Genomic DNA, 21772 nt, shown 5'->3' with positions numbered 1-21772 from the left:
ATTTTGTGAACACTTTAACAGTTACTAGGTGACCCTCTGAGGGAACCTCAGTTTCCTTATCTGTAAAATGGGGACAAAAATACACTGCCAACCTCATAGTGTTGTTGTGAAATATCACAGATACGTAATCTATTATCATCCACTAGGTCAGTCCAGACCAGTCCAGAGGAAAAAGGCGACAAGTGTGTGTGAAGGGGCCTTTTGAACAAAGAGCAGTCAAAGCTGACAAGAAGAGAAGAAAAAAGAGGGATGGTGAGGGGAAGAGGACAGAGGAAAAAAAAAGGAATTATCTCTGAATGGGGAAGGAAAAGAAAGGGGTCTCTTAGGGGAAATGAGAGGCAAAGGAAGGGGAGGGGAGAGGAAGAAGAGAAAGAAGGGATGTGCCAGGTGAATCTTGGTCCTAGGAGTATTCCTGCAGGGATTGTCATTTTTGCCTTGTAGACACATCACGAGGCGCTTAGTAGGAGCTTGATAAAACAGTTGCTGGATCTCACTGTGTCATCATGGTAGTATAAAGCAGTACCTTTTGCTCGACACAACATGACATGCCATGTCATGATATAGGACAGATTAATCACAGCATAATATCACAATAGGTCACCAAGAAATGACACCATCCCACCCACCTCCGCACTGACTCAGCACAGTCCACTGGGACAGATAGCATCAATTGCATCACCATGAGGCTCAAATGGTGATGAAACAACCTTTGTGAACCCTGCCAGGGACACTCCACAAACCAGGATGACCTGATTTTTCTGTCCAGGACAAGGTCAGCTTGGATATACTGTCTTAGCTGAGAAGGAAGCCAGACTCAGTGCCATGTATCTCAAATACTGAGACACTTCCCTTCTTATCTCTTCTTCATATCTCCCTCTTGGTAAATAGCATTTTCTCTGGTTCCTTTCCTCCCCATCATCAACTTAATTCTTAGAAGACACTGGACACAGACAGGACCAAAGAGCTCTAACCCTATTCTCTAATCGTGAATGCCCTTGGATCCCAGTATCTGAAGAAACCTGGGCAGACAAAAGTTCTGGCTTCTTGGAGAAAAACACAGTGGCACCATGGCAGGGACACAAAACGGGAAACTGGGATTCAGGTTTCTTTCCAGACCTGGTTAATTGAGTTCTTTGGGTCTCAGTTTCTTTACCTATAAAATGGGGATAATAATACCTTCCCCTCTTTACATGACAGGTTTGTTGCCAAGACCAAGTGAGACAACAGGTAAAAATGCTCTGTAAGCTATAAATCATCATAGCCAGTGTAAAGGTATTATTATTCTTCTGGCCCTGTCTTCATGAGTCTAAGAGATAAATATGCCCCCTCTCCCATCTCACACACCCAGCTATGAGCTAAGCTGTCCAAACCTGGGATAGGATACCTTTTCCCCACCCTACAGCGAAGAGGGTAACAAATGACCCAACATCTTACAAGGCATCAAGGCTGGATTTGGAACCCAAAGAGACCTGAATTCAAACCCTGATTCAGCTGAGTGACCGTGGGCAAGTAATTTAACCTCTGTCTGTTAACCCCATTTGTAAAATAGATATGATAATAGCACCTACACCTCACAGGCTGGTAGTGATGATCAAGTGAGACAATGCACTAAAGTGCTTCGCAAACCTTAAAATACTATAGAAATGTTAACTATTAATATTATTTTCTCCCTGTGTCCTTCTCACTTAGGTGGGGGAAAACTCTTTGGAAAGAGAAGGTAAAGTGCTCCATTCATTCATTCACTTATTCATTCATTCAACAAACATTTTACCAGGGGTACGCCAGTAAATGTTTAACAACTTCCTCTCAAGAGGGGAAATATGTAAGTAACATACTTTTATGTTTAATCTTTAGTAACATTTCCTCCTCTTTCTTAGGTCTAGACAATCAACAAGACAGTAAGATTTGTAGCCTTTGCAAATTTCTGAGGTGTAAATGCTTTCCGAAAAAATTTAACAACTAGTCCTCTACCACATCCCTAATAAAGCTCCTCTGGCATCTCAGAGCTCTGTTCTAGGCACAGGTGGTGAGAGAAAGTTTACTCTGACCTAAAGTAACTTGCCACCAGCTAGGTGGTACAGTACTTGTAGCTCTGGGACAGTAAGCAGGAAGAGATGACTTCAAATCTAGCCTCAGATACTTACTAGCTGGCTGTGTGACCTTGGGCAAGTCATTTGTGTTTGCCTCAATTTCCTCAACTGTAAAATGGGCAAAATATAATAGTACCCTCTTCCCAGGATTGTTGTGAAGATCAAATGAGATATTTGCAAAGCACAGTGCCAGGCTTGTAGCAGGTGCTATATGAAATCCTAGCTATTAGTATAGTAATATCTTTCTGCTCTCACACCAGAGGGAAGTCTGTCAGAGCTATGAAAATGCAGATTCAGCAGTCGGTCTGCTTTTCTCTATTACTTCTCCTTATATGTAGAATGAGTTGGACTAGACAACCCCTAAGGTCTATTGCAAATCTCAATCTAGGTTGATCTTATGGCTCCAGACCTATTCCCCAGCCCCACAGCTCCCCAGCATAGCAGTGGACCAAGGACATTTTGGTTGGATGGCAAGAATGGTTGGGTGGGGGTTAATGGGGTATCAGTGCACGTGGAAGTGACATTTCACCAGGTGTGGGTGGAGGAGAAGCTGCAGCCCCAACCTATTCATGCCCCTCAATACTTTACCATCCCCCTAACGCAAGGGCTGTGCCCAGGATATCACAGCCCTTGCTAGGGGATCTCCGAGCATTGTTTTGGAGGGATTTCCCCATATAAAACTAGGATCAATATATCTGCCAGGGAGGAGCCACATTACAGTCATTAATTAGTGTGGCGGTAAGCAGACAGACCACTGCTCTCATCCCATCTCATCATGTGGTCCCTGAACTGCCAGGTTCTCTGGAGGCCCCAGGAGGGGAAAGGTTATATGATTCTTGATGAAGAAGGGCTGTGAAACAGGGGGGGTTAGGAGATGAGTTTTCTGGGACTTGGTCCTTAATTTCTAAGTCTCAAGCATGTGAAGACATGATATATGGGTTACTTTAATAATAGCTTGCTATATAGCTATATGGGGCAGCCAGATGATTCAACGGCTAGAGCGCCAGGCCTAGAGTCAGTAAGACCTGAGTTCAAATCTTACCTCAGACACTAGTTGTGTGACCTTGGGCAAGTCACATGGACCTCTGTTTGCCTAGGAGGCAGCTAGGTTGCTTAGTGAATACAGCACTGGGCTTAGATTGAGGAAGACCTGAGTTCAAACCCTGCCTCAGACCCTTACTACCTGTGTGATCCTGGGCAAGTCACTTAACCTGTTTGTCTTAATCCACTGGAGAAGGAAATGGCAAACTACTCCAGTATCTTTGCCAAGAAAATCCTATGGACAGTCCGGTCCATGGTGTCGTGATTTCTTTATGATAGGACTGAACAATAACAACATAGCTAGACAGGAGCATTTATTATATATTGACTATGTGCCAGGCACTGGGTTAAGTATGCATAAACAAAACAGCCCTTGTCCTCAAGGGACTTGCATTCTAATGGGGAAAGAAAGAGAAAGTAGGGGAAAAACAGGAGGGAAGTGAGTCTGGAGATTTAGGCCAGAAACTCTACTTTTAATAGAATGAAGAGTCAGAGTCAGGAGACCTGTGTAATTTTAATAAGAGATAGCTAAATAAAGCATTTATTACTCTCTTGTTAAGTTCCAGGCACAGTGCTATGTGCTAGGATACAAATACAAAAAAAAAATTAAACATTCCCTACCCTCAAAGAGATTACATTCTAATGAGGGAAATGAAAGGGGATGTTAGAAGGGGACAGTGGTACAATGCTACAATCAGGCAAGCAGAAGAGAAAAGCAGAATTGGAAAGACCAGGCCTAGCATGACTAGTATCCTTCCAAAAATGGTGGTCTCCGGGGGAGGGAGCCACCAAGAACCGGGGTGGGGTTTTTTCCTATCTCTGATTTATACAGTAATTCATGGATTAAAAAGGCATTTCCTCACAACAGTGAGATAGGACAGGTTTCAATACTTCAAGGGTCAATGACTTCATCCTGTGGATACTCCCTTCACCCATGAGGATTTCAGCCCCTCTATGCCTTAGGAGATAGCTTTTGTGAGTTGTTGTGGCTGAAACATGTGTCACCTGGTGGGACAGCCCTGTGGTAATGAGCCTTTCCACACTTAGCCAGGCAGATCCTCTGAAAATAAGACACCCAGTCTGCCTATTGCCCAGACCATACTCTCTGACTCAGTCAGGCCAGAAACAGCTTTCGTAGCCTCTAAGAACTCAGGATCCTCTATCTTCACACCATCATAAGGTGTCTGTAGAGACCTTTAGGGAAGCCTTAGAAGCATTATTCTCTTGGTTCTACAAGACGAGGAGATTATATGCCGTGTCCATGCAACATTAACTAATAAGTGGTTCAGTGGGTCCTTAATCCTGCCATTTGCTGATTCCCTAATTCAGTAATCTTTTCCACTAGTACCTTACCTTATGGCTGCTCGTTTCTGATTTGACCTGCTAAAGAGTGGTGTGGCCTTGGCCAAGTCACTTAACATCTTTAGATCTCAGTTTCATCATGTTTAAAATGGTAGGTTGGGATCCTTGGTGAAAGAACAGGGAGAAAGGAGATGAATACTGTAGGAAGTAGAGGGGCAATATGTCTAAGATAAGGTGATCCTGGGATATTAATACTTTTGATAACACACTTTGTGCTTTAAAGTTGGCCAGGTGCTTTTATGTTCTTTATTTCTTATGAATTAAAACATACAATTGTTTTTCCTATGTTACAGGTGAAGAAACTGAGATAAGCCTTGCCTAAAATCACAGGGCTAGTGGGTGTCTGAAATAATCCCAAGCCTTCCTAATTAGTGACCTATCTACTCTATCACTGCCTCAAGTGAGCAAAGCACATGTATTGTGTGTGTTGTGTGTGTGGGGGGGGGATGTAGGGGTACACTCATAGTCACAACCAAAACAGCCGAAGGATAGATTGGAAAACCAGTTGTTTGGCATCCTGTAGACAAAACAACTGGTTTGTTGACCTAATTCTGACTCTTCAGTTGGGCTGCTGTGTAGACATAGCTGTTGTGTGTAGTCCATCAGCATCATGCTCATACCCCGCCCACCCTGTACTGAATGCTGGGAAGTGAACAAGGAAAAACAACATGCTTCCTAGGACCAAGAAGCTCATAATCTAGCAGGGTGACAGAATACACAGATGCACACAAACACAGGGGATATAAAAACACTTGCAAAGAAACCTATAAACTGGTACAAATGATTATTCTAGAATGAACTGTGTAAACAGCTCAGAGGGCACAGTGCAAGCACAACTAGAGCTAAGTGGGGTTTAATCAGGGAAAGCTTCCTACAGCAGAGGACATCGAGGGAGAAGCTGCCCAGAGGGCACTGCCAGTCTTTCATACCCAGGTTTCCTGGCTGCAGACACAGGCCCATGCGAATGTCCTCTGCAGCCATTTCTACAGCATGGCGGACTTCCCAGACATCCCTTGCTGACACCTACCTCCCTTAACCTTGTCCCTTTTCTACCCCATCTTTAGGGTTGACCTTGAGCAGTTTATCTGACTCCTGGGGGAGAGGCAAAGAATGAGCAAGGGGGCTGGGCAACACAGGCATTGGCTACAGGCAGGCAAGGCCCAACTACATTAGAGGAGGGGGCCGCTTCATTAGCTCCCAAATGGCCATCCATCAACCCCACACTGATTACCAGTGTGTTCTAGCCCAGTGGGGAACTCTGATTATTATGGGTGCCACAAACAAGAGGCATAAATCTAAGCAAGTGCCAGGCAGGAAGGGACCATGGGAACTGCCTTGGACACCTTTCTGGACGCCAACACATCCATTATCCAGAGATGTGCCATAATGGGCTAATCAGATAAGGTACATTTGGGGATGGGGAGGAGGGAAGTGTGGGGATAATAAATAAAATAATCCCAAGCATTGTTACTTCCACAGGCTCCAAGTTTATTCATACAGTGGGAAAAACCTGTCTCTGTATTCCCATTTATGTCCCAAAGCTATCTGGAAACTCCAGTAAAATCCCAGCCATTCCAGAGCAGCTTCCTGATAAAGGCTACACTGTCTCAGTTGGGGAAAGAGGAAAGAAAAATTGTGTCCACATACGCATCCTGCGGAAAAAAAAAAAAAGTTTTCTGCTGATTTCTCAGGTGCTCTCTGCTTTCTGATGGAAATTAGCCATAACATAACAATTCTTTAGCATACCCTACTTACTTCACATGGTACTTTGCTCACAGTAACCCTATGAGATAGGAAATGCAAACATTATCAACTCCATTTGATTATACCTGAGAAAATCCAGGCTCAAGGGGGTGGTGGGGGGAGGTGGTGGTGGTGGTGGTGGTGGTCAGGTGACTTGCTCAAGGTTACACAACCATTAAAATACAGAGCTAGACACAGACTGGGTTCCTTGACCCCAAATTCAGTATTCTAGCCAATAGGCTCTGCAACCTGTCCAGCCTGAGTCTGCCATGATCTGGTATGACCTTGGACAAGTAACCTAACCCCTTTAGGTCACTGAAGCCTACTACTCTGCTATGAGCCAATCTTTCTTCTCAAAACTTCCTGAGTAGAGAATAGAATTTTGTTAGAGAGAGCCAGTAATGAGGCTCTGGTGTATGCTGAGACACAGAGGGCAAGCAGTAATCCTTGCTAACAGAGCACAGATAGTCTAGGGCAGAAGAGAGACTAAAAAGTAATTTCTCTTTGGCTTTGGAACATATGAGGTGATTATTTCGCAGCAGATTTACCTCCCTAATTAGGCAGGCAAATACTCAAATGAGTTTTCGTTCCCTGAGTACACACTGATGGACAGAACAGTAGGGCACTCTGGGAGAAAGGGCCAGGATAAAAAACTTGCAGCAGTGAATCCACAGAGTAGATAATCTGTACATGGATCACTGAGGGTTGGCTATTAATTATTAACATAATTGACAAATAAATGACAATCTTGCTGCTTTCTATCATCTTCTCTAAGGAGAGAGAAATCCAGGCTCCCAACTGTGAGTTGTGGGGAGGGATCGAGAGTGGGGGGATCCCATGGAGAGACTGGAACTGCCTGGGGTCTAGCACCCAGTGGGGGTGGGGGGAGGCCTCCAAACTCCTTTCATCCCTTGAGATCAAAGCATCTGGCAAAGAGGAACACCCTAAATCCTTTCCCCACCCCTGGAGGTGGAGAGGCCTCTGCCTCTGTCTAGCCATATCTCTTGGCCTCTTGTTCCCTGTCTGCCCCATGGGAATTGCTGGTTCTGGCTTTGGTGAGTACTAGGTGAGAGGCTTGGGGCTGGGGCTGGCTTTGGCAGCTTTGATTTCCTAAGCCCTGGACTCACCCTCAGTGCAGGGCTAACTCCCTGCTAGTCACAATTCCCAGGCTGTTTCTCCTGGGATAGAAGCAGTAGCAGCCTCCAATCTCTCCAACTCAGTAAGGTGGGAAGGACCCCAAGTGACATATACTTGAATGACAAGCATGTATTAAGCACCTATAAAATTCCAGGCACCAGGCCAGGTTCTGAGGCTACGAAGACAATAAAAGTAAACAGTCCATGCCCTCAGAGGAGTTTACATTCTACTAGGGGAGGAGAAAAAGAAATAACACATACCCCAAAGTAAATTCAAAATATATATCAAGTAAACAAATAGGATTTAGAGCCAGAAGGGACCGTGGAGATGATCCCAGTCCAATTCCCTCAACTTAAGGGGGAAAGTAAGGCCCAGGGCTATTAACTGACTGGCCTAAGGAAGTAACTAGCAGACTCAGAATTTGAACTCAGGTCCTCTGATTACAAATGAAAGGCTCTCAAATTTGAAACTCAAGAGCATGTAAAACTAAGTGTTGTAAACTAAAAATAAAAAATCTAATTAAAAAAACAAATGAAGGGCTCTCTGCATTCCAGGTCACAATATTACACTTCAGGGGTGGCATGCTAACACTCCCAAGATACAGGGATCGGTCATAGAGGCAGGATATGCTAGGACCAAAGCAATCATACTATCAAGATACTTCAAGAATACTGCAACATCACCCTCACACAGCACTGATATTCCCAAGATATGCCCAGGACACAAGGAAAATAGCAGCCAAGACGCTCCTTCCTATCTAAATACAACCAGTGAAATTAACTTAGAGAGCGTGGGGATTCCAAAATGACTCCAGGAAGAAAATGTCCATCTCGTTTACTTTCTCTAGGTTGACATTGCCGCCTTTTGTATATGAAGACGCTGCTTCTCACCCTTTTATACTCCTGTAGTGTGGATGAGTCTGCCCCAAGTCACCTACAGCTGCATCAGTCCCCCTTGTGGTCAACTGTATTTATCTGCAAGATGACCAATAAGGCTGTATCTGTGGCCTGTGCAAAAAGGACCCAAGTGATGCGAGGTGACTTTAGACCTCATTACCATCCCATAAGCTAAGTGCTTGCAGACAGGTTAGTTAGCTTCATCTCATGGTTTCATTTTCCTTTCTACATGAAGGTAGTACCAGTCAAGGGTAAACTAGGGAATATGAGCAAGCAAAGCTAGGTGGGGAGTGGGGAGCAGCAGCTTCTGCAGCTTATCTTCTGATTGCCCTGGCCCAGCTGTCTGGCTAGTCTCCTGTGACTCTTTCCCTGCAGCCAAGGTCCCCTGCCTTTCTTGGGTAGGTAAGGCTGTATATCTGGGTCCCTTTTCCCCACCTTGTTCAGAAAAACAAAACAAAGAAAATTTTGGCCTGTTGGGCTCTGAGACATCTCAGACATCCTTGGGGAGATGGGGGCATGACCGTGATTTTCAAAGGGCTGAGTACTCCCGGGGAAGGAAGTGGGTGTAAAGAGAGGTGGGTAGGGTTTGTTTGTACTGCTCTCCAAGGCCACACTAGGAAGCTTTGGAGTCCCTTCTGATAGCGTGTGTCTTTTAAAGCTTTTCAGAGCCAAACCAGTGTGGGTGAGAGTACTAAGACCTGAGTCTTCTTCCAGCATGGTTGCTATGTAACCTCTGGCCCTACGAAGCTTGTCTTTTTCACCAAACCCTCAAACCCCTCTGACCCAGTGTTTGGCAACCTGTTCCTCCCAAGGGACCTCCAAGTACTTTACAAAGGTTATTTCACACCTCCTCATCATAGCCCTGGGAAGGGAGCAAAGATAATACTTCCTAATGAGTACTTATTCACCAATAAGCATTATTAAACAGCCACTGTGCCAAGTCAAGTCAAGACAAATTTCTTAAGCGCTTACAAATAAGTCAGGCACTATGCGAAGCAGCGAGAATACAAAGAGGTAAAAAAACAGTCCCAGCTCTCAAGGTGCTCAGTCTAATGGAAGTACGCTACAGAGATCACTGTGTCCAAATACTGATCTACCAGTCTAGGCCATTAAGGAAGATGGGAGAAAGTCTTCTTACAGAATGTGGGATTCTGGTTTGGACTTGAAGGAAGCCAGGAAGTAGAGGTAAAGAAGAGAATTCCAGGCATGCGGGACAGTCAGTGAAAATTCATGAATTGTTCTAAACGGAACAGCAAGCAGAGGGTTGTCTAGAGGGCAGAATATGTAGATGGTAGTAAGGCAGAAAGGGGCCAGGTTATGAAGCGTTTTAAATCTAAACAGAATTTTATATATTTTATATGTGACCCCATGCAAGGATACAAAGACAAAAATCTAAACACCGCTGCTCAAGTTATTTTTTCTTTCTAGGGAGACAATATGGGAGACCTTACATATAGAAGTACATATGCAATAAACGCAAAAAACAAGTCAATGATGGGGAGGGGAGGAAATTCAGGCATTTAGGCTCCGAGATGGAAAAGTGCCACCTGACCTCTCCTAAAGGGTGGATTGGATCCACTTAGAGATACATAGTTGCTGATAGACCCGAGTTCAAATCCTGACTCTGGGATAAAAATAGCACCTACCTCCAAGGGTGTTAGGATAAAATGAGATAATATTTATACAAATGCTAGATATTAGTATGGGGGCGGGGAGGCAGGGGCGTTAAAGCAGTTAGAAGAACATTCATTAGGGTATTCTAGAACTGAGGATGGAGGATGTCTAGGATCCCTTCTACCTCTTGAATTCTATGACTCTAAGACTTCTTATTATATGCTCCCATCGAGCTAAAGTTCATCAGAGTTGTCTCTTGAGCCTGTGGCCAATGCTACTGTACCACTTCCCCCCTCCCTCCTGCCCTGCTGTCTGTGTGCTCTGCCTGGCAGCTGTGGACCTACTGGAGCCACCAGCCAGCGGAACTAATGTCCTCTAATGAGATCCGGGGCTGGAATGGCCGGGCGGGTTTATTGTCTTTGGCTGGGTAATGAGACTCCTCATAAACCGGGAAAAATCGGGGCAGCACAGGGGAGGAAAGAGGGTGTGGGGGCAGGGGACCGAGGAGAGGCTCTGTGTTTTCCAGATTTCATCTTCATGCAGACGAACTCTTCAGTCTAAGAATTAACTCTCTCATCTCTCATTCCCCCTTTTGGTGGATCAAGTGTTGGACATAGAGTCAGGAAGACCTGGGTTCAAATCCAATTTCTGAAACTGTATATGACCCTGGGTGAGTAACTTAATTGATTTAGAACTGGAGTGAATCACAGAGGCCACTTAGTCCAACCTCACTTTACTGAATCCCAGAGACTCAATCATCGAGCCTCATTTTTCTCATCTGTAAAATCGGGAGAATAACAGGTACTTCCCAAGGGTTTTTTTTTAATCAAGATTCAAATAAGATAATCTTTGTAAAGTGCTTTGCAGACTTTAAAATGCAATATGAAGATGAGTTAAGATGACTAGTATTTGTTTTGCAATGTCAGGAAGTTCCCCTCCTTCCCCCAATATTGGTTAGACTGCAAGTGGCAAATTTTTGGAAGAAAATGAACAAACGTCCCTTAGGATGAGCAGGCATCGATAAGTGGCAGTCTTTCTCACTGGATGGAACTCCCAAATCTTTAAGATCACTGAACAACTTGAGAATGTTTTTAGTTTCCACTGCAGATCTCTGCTTTCCTGATACTTCAGACCTGCCTGTTTGTGCTTCTACACCAAAAGTTAAGTGGGTCTCAATGAGCATGCACCAGATATGGAGCCAGAGGACTTGGGTTCAAATCCTGCTCTGATGATCACTTTTATGAGCCTCTGAGTTTCAGTTTTTTCATCTGTAAAGTGGAGTTGGACTAGGTGACCTCTGATTCAACTCCAGCTCTAAATCGACGATCTTATTAGTTAATCAAGTCAACAAGTGCTTATTAAGCTCTCATTATGTGCCAGGCACTGTGCTAAATGGTAGGATACAAATAGAAGCAGAAAGGCAGTCCCTGCCTGCCCCCAAAGAGCTTACATTCTATTCCTGGAAAACAATAAATAAAAGGAAGCTGAAAAGGGGGAAGAGATGACAGTACCCTGCATAAGGACATGGCAGAGAAAAGTCAAAGTTGAGAGTGCAGTTTGGAAAGGAATGAAGACATGGGCATCCTCCTTGAAATAGAGATTCCAGGAGGAACTGGAGGGGGAGCCTATAGGGACAAAATATTTCCCATGTGTATCTAAGGGTGGAGTGAGCTTCCAGATTGAATTCTATGGCATGTTAAAGAAGGTCTGGAATACAGCCTAGAGAGGACTCTTTCTGGGGTCATCCTTAACTCACCCTTTGAGATCCATTCTCTTGTGCTGCACAGTGATAGCGGCCATTTACAGTTACTTACCTATCTCCCAGGGTTATTTGAAGGAGAGCACAAATGTGAGATGCTATTACAAACGTGATTCCATTGGACACTGTAAACTCATGTTTGGTTTACCCTGGGCTTTTTTTCTTCACCTTTCTTTTTCTCACCCTGATTCTCTAGGCTTCCTTCACTCCACAGAAAAATGGTCTCAGACTACAAAGGGAAAGAATCACAGGAAAAAAAAAAGGAAGACTTTCTAAGAGGGAAAGCTGTGAGTTACAAAGAAGGGGTAGCTTTTGGGAGAACTACCTGCTCTCCCAATCCCCTCCACTATTTATGCCTTTGATCCATCCATGTCTAGATCTGGATCAGAGGCCAGGAAATGGGCAAGATGACTTCTGCAAACATTTGTTACTGTCCTACTTGAAATCTCTAAGACCAAGGCTGGATCCCAAGGCTTCCCTTTAAGCTCCTGACTGCTCTTGGGGAAAGGGCCCCAGATGGCCAATGATGCCCCAACTGGGCAGGGAGCCAGCAAGAGAAGATGGGAACACCAAAAGGCTCCTCAATTAAATGGTACAGAACAAAGGTTTGGTCATACCTCTTCCTGGGGTAGAATTTGACCATCAGGCTATTCAGATGCCAATACCTGTGTAAGGATGATACCTGAAGACATCTGAATCTCCCTCCAAGAACTATTGCTACAAACACCATTTCCAGGCAGAGGGAGGGGGCAGCTTTTGGAGAGAGGAGAGGAGATGGTTCTCCAAGCTATTCTTGGACTTCTTTACATCTTCTTTACATCAGAAGGCCTCAATAAGAGGTGGGAGACTCCTGTGTCCTTTATTTGAGGATGGTTTGATAAGTGTTCTAGTTCGAAGAAAAGAAGGGGCTCATCTTCCTGCTTCCAATAGAACCAAAGTAGCCATTGACCAAAAAGTTAGCAAAAAGAAGACCAGATCCAGGGCCTCATCAGAGAGAGAGATGTCAAGTATGTCTGCTCCCTGCAATCACAACAGGGTGAGAAGGGGCGATCATCAACCAATTAGCAAGTGTTTCCAGTATTAAGCATCTACCATCTATAGGGACCAGGGATCCAAGTATAAAGAGAGAAATGATTCCTCATAGAAATGGGCTGACATTTTAATGAGGAAGACAAGTACATGTAAAATATATATATATATATGTATCATAAATATAAAATTAATAAATACAAACATGTAAAAAGTGGTTTGGGAAGATGGGCACTAGCAATTGGAGAGGATCAGGAAAGTCTTTTAGAAGATGGTCCTTGAGCTGCATCTTCAAAGAGAAAAACTCTATGAGGTGGAGGTAAGAAAGTAGAGAATTCCAGGCATTGGAGAGGAAAGGAGGCAAAGGGCTCTCTCATCTCCTGTCAAGGGGAAATGGAATGAAGCAAAAAGAGAGGATAAGGTTGGCCAGATCACAGAGTATGGGAAGAGAAGTCATTTCCAATGAGGCTGAAAAGATAGTCAGGGCCAGGTTGTGAAGGGTTTTAAAAATAGAGGAATTCATATTTTTATCCTAAAGGCAATAGGAAGCCACTGGAGTTAGTTGAGTTAGGGGAGTCATGTGATCAGACCTGTGCTTAAGGAAAATTGCTCTGGTTTGTAGTTTCCGGCTCTAAGGTCAGGGTGGAATGTTCTTTCCAAAGCAGGCCAAGCATTTCCCCTACTAAGCAGATTACCCGGGGGCCCAGGACATTGCATACCCCCTTGGATAGGCAGTATGGGATAATGGAAAGACCACAGGACCAGAAGAAGAGAATTTGGCTTCAAATCCCAATATTTATGAACTATATGATAATGAGAGAAGTCACTTAATTTCTCTACACCTCAGTTTTCTCATCTGTAAAGTGGCCATAATAATACTTGCCCTGCATATCGCACAACATTGTTTCAATAAAAAGTATCTTTGTCAACCTTAAAAATGCTATACAAATTTTAATTGTTATTATTATTGTCGTCATTGGGAAAATACTGTAGATAGAGTTTGTATATAGACAACTGGGCAAACTTCCCATTATACCCAAAGCAGTCTGTCTGACCCAGGCCAAAGGCAAAAACAGCTGGTCTTCTCCCAGAGAGCTATTAAAAGCTCAGGAAGGGTGTCAAGGCTTGGTGGGATTTCTGCTATGTCTCCCCAGCTCCATTCTCCCTCCCCCTACCCCAGCCAGAGGTATACCACCCAAGCCCAGGCTTAAAGCATTAACAAGACAAAAGTGCGTTATCTCCAGCTTGGGGAATGGGGGAGGGGAGGGAATCCCAGTTGAAAGGTGATTCCAACCTAGATCTCCAGTTACCTGTGTCCTCAGCCAATCCATCTGCTGCTCAATAGGAGGAAGGCTGCAGCCCAAGGAGGAAAACACTCCTCAAAATGTGGCTAGGTCTGGTACTGCCCTATCTGATGACCAGAGGCCCAGGTGAGCAGTCCTCCACCTGAGCCCCCCCACATCCGAAGAGTTCCCAGGGTCCCTTCCGGCACTCAGCATTAGCATGAAAATGTTTGGGGCAATAGAAAGTTTGGAATTAGAAGAACCTGCATTCAAATGCTGACTCAGCAATTTAAATCAATTCACAGGCATTTATTAAGCACTTACTTACTAAGTGCCACACCGAGAAAAGTGGATTCAAAGGGGCTTTTTGCCCTCCAGGACCTTATACTCCATCAGGGAAGACAGATGCAGAAATGTAACCTTGGGCAAATCACTCCTTTTTTGGGGCCCTCCTCAGTTTAGGATCATAGATTTAAAGGTTGGAAGGAACATAGAGGATACCCAGTCCAACTCATTTGATTTACAGACAAGACAATAAAATCCAGAGAAATTAAGGCACTTGACCAAAATCATTGCAGTAACAAGCCACAGAGAAAGAAGAGATTTGAAGTCAGATAACACTCTCCAATGCACCATCCCGCTTCCTCATCTGTGAAAAGCTGTGGCTCGTTTTAACTCTAAGTCCTATTTTCCTTTGTGTAATGCTGCTAAGCATGTGTCACTGACACCAACACGCAGACCCTTCAGAGATGCCCAAGATTGATTGAGGTCCCCACTGGGATTAGCTATTAAATGAGTAGTAGATATTCCCATTTCCCTCTCCTAAATCCCACACTCTCTCCCTCCAAGGAAGACAGGCCAATGCAAAGATAACAAATGAAGAAAACACTTCGGAATGCCCCTCCCAGAAATTCAGGGATCAAGACAACTCACAGGGAAAAAACCTAGGCAAGGATGGACACAATTTTAACCTCAGAGAAGGGGACAATGTGGGAGAAGATCTTTTGCCTTCCAGCCATAACTAATGCTTGGAATGAACTTCACATTCCAGTCTGACTCCTACCTTGTTTTCCCTATATTTCAGTCTACTTCTCACCCCCAAGCTTTTGTATAAGCTGTGCCCCATCCCTGGAGTGTCATCTCTCAGCCCTACCTTAAAAAGCCTCAGGCTTCCTTCCTTCCATCACCTACTAGATCTTCCTAATCTCTCACCTCAAAATGTGGTGCACTGACTTCCCTGGGTATGTGTTATAACCCTGGTAGAATATGTTGAGAGCAGGGAATTACATAAAAATATCTTCATAGCCTCAGCACCTAGCATAGTATCTTGCTATCTATACTATAGATTTACATAGTATCTATATTTGATATTTAATGGGTGTTGAATGAATGTGGTCCTTCCACTAAGCCTTTTTTTTTTTTGAGGCAATTCAGGTTAAGTGGCTTGCCCAGGGTCACACAGGTATCAAGTATCTGAGGCTTGATTTGAACTCAGGTCCTCCTGACTCCAGGGCCAGTGCCCTATCAAGTCAGTTGAAAGTGCTGTTGCCTTCCTTGTATTTCTTACAGTCCCTGTATATATTAGACCCCTCTACCCTGAATCATTTCTACTTGCATATGTGTTACTGCAATTCTTGTGTCTTTTTTTGAGGGCAGGAACTTTTCATCTTTGCATCTGGAATAATAGCAGAGAGCCTTGCATATTGTAAGCACTTAAATAATATATATTTATTGAGCTAAATTCCCCAGACAGAGAGAGGAGATGGAAAGGGCAAAGGGTACATGGGTGAGGGAAAAAAATCTCTCCAAGAGTTCTCCTAAAACCATAGGCATATCATTAAGTGGGTGAAGCGAATCTAACAAATCTGAATTCATGTTAAAGATCAGAGGAGGACCCAGGGTTCCAGGCTTCTCAGATTCCTGAACTTCCCATTGTGAGGACAACTAGATGGTGCAGTAGACAGAGCAATGGGCCTGGCCTCAGACGCTTACCTGTGTGAGACTCCCGGCAGGTCACATAACCTGTTTGCCTCAGTTCTCTCGACTCTAAAGTGGGGATAATAGCACCAACCTTGCAGGGTTGTTGTGAGGATTAAATGAGATAATATTTGCAAAGCACTTAGCATATTGCCCTATATCCTCTTCTTCCCTTCCCCCATTCTTAATGACTAGATTAAATGTGGCCAGATTTGACAGAATATTAGAACCACAAAAGAACCCTAAAGATTACTTGGCTCAACCTTTCATTTTAAATAAACGGAGGAAAATAGGCCTACACGTAGGCCCAAAGTGCAATATACATATACATATATGATATGCATACAGATAAACAGTTGTACTGCTCGTGTAGACACATTCAAATAGACCCAGAGAAATAGATTTTGGACTCAGAATCAATAGTGCAATCGTAATCTGCAAACTAGTAGTTGCACACATATGTAGACATATAAATACTCCTTCCTTCCTACAACCGCTCCCCTTCTCCCATTTGCATGTTGACCTATAGACCTGGCCCTCTACATGGAGAGCCCTGAACACAGAAAGTCCCAGGCCCACCTGTATGAGCACTCACACTACACAGTCTACATGGTGGTAAGATATATTTTATCTCAGAGGTAACAGTCTGTATTCCTCTGTAAGCTAAGGTCCCCCAATAGGGAGAGGCTAAAAAAGCAATGAAAGTGAAAAGGACTTTTCCTCCATGCCACCCCACCCCCACCACAAGAGGTGCGAGCAGCTGAATTCATCAAATGAAACAGGAAATAAAAATTAGCAAATCAAAGCTACCACCACGGCTCTGGTGGATGTTCCCACCGGAGGCTGAGAAACAGCCGCTAACACATTCAAAGCCATTCTTATGGCTCTCCCGACCCCAACACAGTCCATCCCCCAAGCAGGGCTTGTGTTCAACAGTGGTGAGACACGTGCTCAAAGCCACCTACACTTCCAGAGCCTATCCCCTCCAGGGAACTGGGCTTGGATAGGGGGTGGTGGCGAAGGAGGTCAAGAAAAGCCAATGGCCAGTTTATTGTAGATTTTTTTTCTGTGCAAAAAAAAAAAAAGTGATTCATAAGGGAACTAGACCTACAACGCAGATTTCCCTAATGGACCCATTTAGTCTCTTTAGAGAAATACAGGGATGTAGACATTCTCTCAGACAACCCCCTCAATTTCCCTCTCCCCACATATAGACGTGGATGTTAGACACTTGCCTCAGAGCTTGGCTCAGCTCTACTTAGCCTCTGATGTAATACCTTCCTCTTCCCTTCCTCCTTATCTCCCTTCGCTCACCCCTGTACTCCCCATGCCCATTTTCTTCTTGGCTTTTGGAAAGGAGAAACCTGCCCTAAGTTATTTTCAGTGGCTCTGTCTCTTACCAGGTAAGCATCATTCTAATTCCAGCTAGCAAGCATCCAAAGAAATCTCGGGTTGGCAGAGTTTGGTGTTTTCGTAATGGTACTGACTGTGATACACACACTACTGTATATGAGAGGGAAAGAGGAATGAAAAAAAAACCAATATTGCAATTTTCATAGGTAGCAGCCACACCAGATATTTGCCAAGGCTGTAGTTAAGGGGCATTCCAGTTGTGGCCACAACAAGTCTTCAAACCAATTCACAGGGTAGTGTGTATGTTTTAGGATGTGTGTTTTCCCTTTGACGACAAAAGGATTAGGGAAACCAATTAAGAAGGGTGGGGTGTATATATGCGGGACACTCTCCCACTTCTTCCCAACTCCCCACTGCCCCATGCTCTAATCCAGTTTCTGACACACTCTAAGTAACGGTGAGTGGTAATAATAGATTTCAATCCCAGGAAGCAGAGAGAATCCAGGATTTCACTGCCCTGAGTGACAAAGTCTGTGTTGCCGAAAACATATTTCTGTTTATACTTCAACAACCAGATGGGGAGCATTTCAAAGTCAGGGGCCCCCACGCACACTCCGGGGGCTCCGCTTCTCTCTACTCCCCCCTCCCCAACTAGGCTCCTCTCCTCAACAGCCTCTCGGCTCCCTGCCATAGCCCAGAGAGAACCTGAAAAAGAGCAGTAGGGCCGGCGAGACTGGCTCCCCCAGAGGAAAGACAGATAGAAAGCAGCCCTGGCTCCTAGCAAAAAGGACTGTTGGATGGAAAGAAAGGCTGTGTGACCTTGGCTAAGTTGCTTAACCTCTCTGGTCTTTTGTTCCATAGGAAGGTATCATTCCCTGCTCTTCCCTCCCTCTTAAGCTGCTGGCAAGAATAAGCCAATAGGATCTGTAAGAGTGCTGAGAAATCTCAGGAGGAAAAAAGCTAGAGAAACCTAAGGTTTAGTCCACAAAACTCAGCCTCTGACCATTCAATACCTCCATCAATTGGTCAATGGAAAAGCACTTAGTGCCAGTCGGTGCCGAGGTTCCCTTCTTTCTCACTCTGGAGTAGGATTCATATTGAGCACTTGTGCTCAGGGCACCAAGTGTCTGTGTCCCTTCCCCAGAGGGGGCTGGCACACAGCTGAGTCAGTCCCCAGCCCCAGGAGGAATGGGGCCCCAGGGCATCACACTGAAGGGAAGAATAAGACAACAATGAGAGGGGGAGGAGGCTGTTTCCCAGTCCCCAAAAGCTTCCTGGCCTCCGTCCTTTCCACAGCCAGGGGTGTTAATTCCTGGTGCCCTAGGCAGACCGCTGCCCTCCTTCCTACAGATTTTTGGGGGTGGTGGGAATGGAAGAATTAAAGGATCCAAGGCTTATAGACAATAGGTACCAGGTGTTTGCAGTTGGTCCCATGGCCCACGGCTTCAAAGCCTCTTTCCAGAGCCCCCAAAATGGGTGGGGGGGGGGAGGTAGGGGACAGGGCAGAGCTTTTATCAAGTTCTGGGTCCTGAAGAAAAGATGCTGATGTCCATCTGAAGTGGACAGTGCCACTGTAGGAATAGGGTAGACCAACCCACTTACTGAATTGGTGGTCTATTCCAGTTGCCTCGGCACTACTAAGAACAGAGACCAGAGATGGGGCAGCTAAACATTACTGCAGTGCTAGCTTCCTCCACATTCTTTGCCAAGCCTATTAGATAAACCTCTCCCTATGATTTTCTACCTTTCTCCCCAGTGCTCCCCACCCACCTTCCTTCCAAGGCAGGTTTGGCCTCTCCTGGACAACCCGGCTCCTATGCCCCCTGCTGGGTCTGTGGCACTCACTACTTGCACCCAGACACTCACTGGCAGCCCAGCAAGATAACCAATACTTCCCTTCTTATCCCAATACAAAAAGGGTCTTTGTACTTATACCTCCAGATTCTAAGGTGAAGATCACGTGTTTCACACAGGACGCCCCCTCCCCCCCCCAGCACACACACATAGTAGGGGGAAGAGGGGGGGAGAGAAATAAGCATTTATTAAGCTTCTAATTTGTGCCAGGTAGTGTTAAGTGCTTTACAAATATTATTTCATTGGGTGATTTCATTTCATTGGGGTGATGGTGCTCTTATTTCATCTTCCTGGCCACGTAGTATGCACGCTGCCTTCTGGCCTCTTGCTAAAGGTTGGTAGCCCCCAAGGGGGCAAAGAGACAGTGTGCTTCAAGGGGTTAAGAACATTAGATTTGCCTCCCAAACGTATTTTCCAGTTCATTTCCCAGCACAATACACCCCAGCCTGTCCCTGCCTTCCCTCTTCCCTCTCCGTATCTGAATGGGCAAATGCGAGCCACCTTTTGTTGGTTCTCCCGGACTCTGGGCTTTGGTTAACCCCATGGTTGCCGACAGGCCCACACCCTGGGACGGGCGGGGGCACTCCCGGGGGATGAATGGAAAAGTGGGTCACGCAGCCACCAGCCAGCGAGACTACAGGAAGAATGAGCACCTCCTCAGAGAAGACCTTCTTGAGCTGGGGAGGGACTTAGGGAAAGGGTGAATTCAGTTCCAGGACCCACTCCACACGTCTCCCCCAAGGATTCAATCCCCACCCCCTCCCACCCCCCGGACTCCTAACCGAGGCTCACTAGAAAGCCGCAGGTGAGAAGTAATCTTTCTCGGACTCGTCCACCTATTGCTGCAGGAGCAGAAGACCTAGTGCACAGAGGTTTAAGGGGAGCCCCAGTCTCTGAAACCCATTTCAGGGAGAAAAGATATCAGGCAAGAACGCTTTCCCGCCGTAAGCCATTTCCCAAACCCTCAGCCCACCAGCTCTGAGACTGACACCTTCCCCGGAGGGGTTGTTGTATCGGTACCCCGAGAAGGTAATTACGGTGATTATTTTGCATTTATGTAACACGTAGTGTTTCCAAACTGCTTCCAGAGCAGAGAGCTGGTTATTAAATAAATAGAACGCGATTACATATTATTATTAAAAAAAAAAACCTTCCGCAAGAAAGTGCTTGCTTTCCCACGGAGAAACCTGCATTTCACCAGCTCCCAGCAGGTCTGCCTGGGTTTCTCAAAGCTTCAGTCTCGTTCCCTTCTTCCACCCCCAAACCTTATCTAAACCACGATTCAACTTTTCTGGTCCCTCCTTGCCCACAAATCAGGCGCCTGCAGTCCAGCCACCCAGCGCCTAGCCTCGCCGAGGGTGTGAGCCTGGGAGGGACGAGGGTGAAAAGAAGAAAACCGCTTACCTGGAATGAAGAGAGTGGCCAAGCTAAGAGCGAAAGCCCACCAGCAGCCAGAGACGACCGCATGCCCCATCCGAGCCATTGGGGGGCTGTAGGTCCTGGGAGAGGGGGTCCGAGGAGAGCTCCCCTCCCTCTCCCGAAACGATCCCCAAAGACGAACTGGGATCGATATTGGGTGGTCGGCACTCCGAGTATCCAGGTCAACTCGCCGCAGTGTGTCAACTCGGGATCGGGTACAGCTGGGGTGCCCAGGTCGCAGGCACAAACCGGCCCCCCAGGGCAGCCGGCTCAGAGCCTCGGCAGATGCCCGCCGCAAGTTAAACGAGTCATGCCCGGTCTTCTCCTTTCCCTCTTCCGCCCCTCCCCGCCCTTCTCTCCCTTCTCTTCCACGCAGCCCCCGGCTGGGGCAGGAGGGAACCCCCTCCCCCCCGCCCCGCGCAGCTCTGGGCTCCTCTGGCTCCCGGAGCCCAAGCGCAGGCTGCCCCCTGATCTTCGGGGTCTCTGGGAGCGAAGGGGGGGTGCTCGGCACAATCAATCAAACAGTCCCCGTTCGCTCCAAGTTGCAGGCATCCATGGCTGGCCGGGGTCCTCCGAGAGTGGGCTCCAGGCGGGATCCGGGGCCCAGGATCCTACAGCGCTGCGAGGTGACTGGACTACCTCGAGGGCTTCTCGCAGCATCCGAAAGGAGAGAGTCCCCCTCCTTCCCTCTCTGTCTTTCCCTCTCCGCCTTCCTCCCGCGAGCTGCAACAATGTAGCCCACATCCAGCACGAACACACACTCTCTCTTTCTCACACACAGCTCCCAGCCTCTCACCCTCTTCCAGTGATGTCAGACGGGAGGAGGAGGGGTTAGCTTTAACCCCCTCCTGGCCCCCTAGGAGCCTGACCAGGCCTCGGGCAGCCTGGACCGCGCGATCCAAGGGAGGAAGGCCAAAGGTCCGGCTGCAGTGAGAGGGTGACTGGGGTCACTACCAGGTCCACCCTTGTGGTTGGGGTGGGGGGGTTGCCCGTTTAGGTAGCTTTTTGCCAGGGGAAGGGCCAAAAGGGGAGCCTCCCTCCGGCATTACTGGCGAAGGGAAGTAGTGGCCTCTAGTGGTCAGAGCAGAAGGAGGCTTTGGCTGCCGAGGGGGGGAGGGGGCAGATGGGGAAAGAGAGGAAGGGCTCTTGGATTCTAGACCGGATTAATAGCTTCTGGTCTGGGGGCCGAGGATGAGGAATCCTGAACCTGGGTGG

The 21772-nt window shown here is 46.3% G+C and overlaps 1 protein-coding gene across 1 annotated transcript in view; it reads right to left on the bottom strand.

The window, feature by feature from the left end:
- NECTIN1 (nectin cell adhesion molecule 1) overlaps positions 1-21322 on the bottom strand; it is a 97271-nt gene extending 75949 nt beyond the window's left edge. Inside the window, exon 1 of the mRNA XM_036744557.1 lies at positions 20543-21322. Coding sequence (XP_036600452.1) covers positions 20543-20621 — 79 coding nt within the window. The 5' untranslated portion in view covers positions 20622-21322. The remainder of the gene's footprint in view (positions 1-20542) is intronic.
- Positions 21323-21772: the final 450 nt, after the last annotated feature.

This window comes from Trichosurus vulpecula, chromosome 2, assembly GCF_011100635.1.
Source record: "Trichosurus vulpecula isolate mTriVul1 chromosome 2, mTriVul1.pri, whole genome shotgun sequence".
Lineage (NCBI taxonomy): Eukaryota > Metazoa > Chordata > Mammalia > Diprotodontia > Phalangeridae > Trichosurus > Trichosurus vulpecula.
Note: the sequence above shows the minus strand (reverse complement) of the source record. Positions and strands in the feature narration are given on the sequence as shown.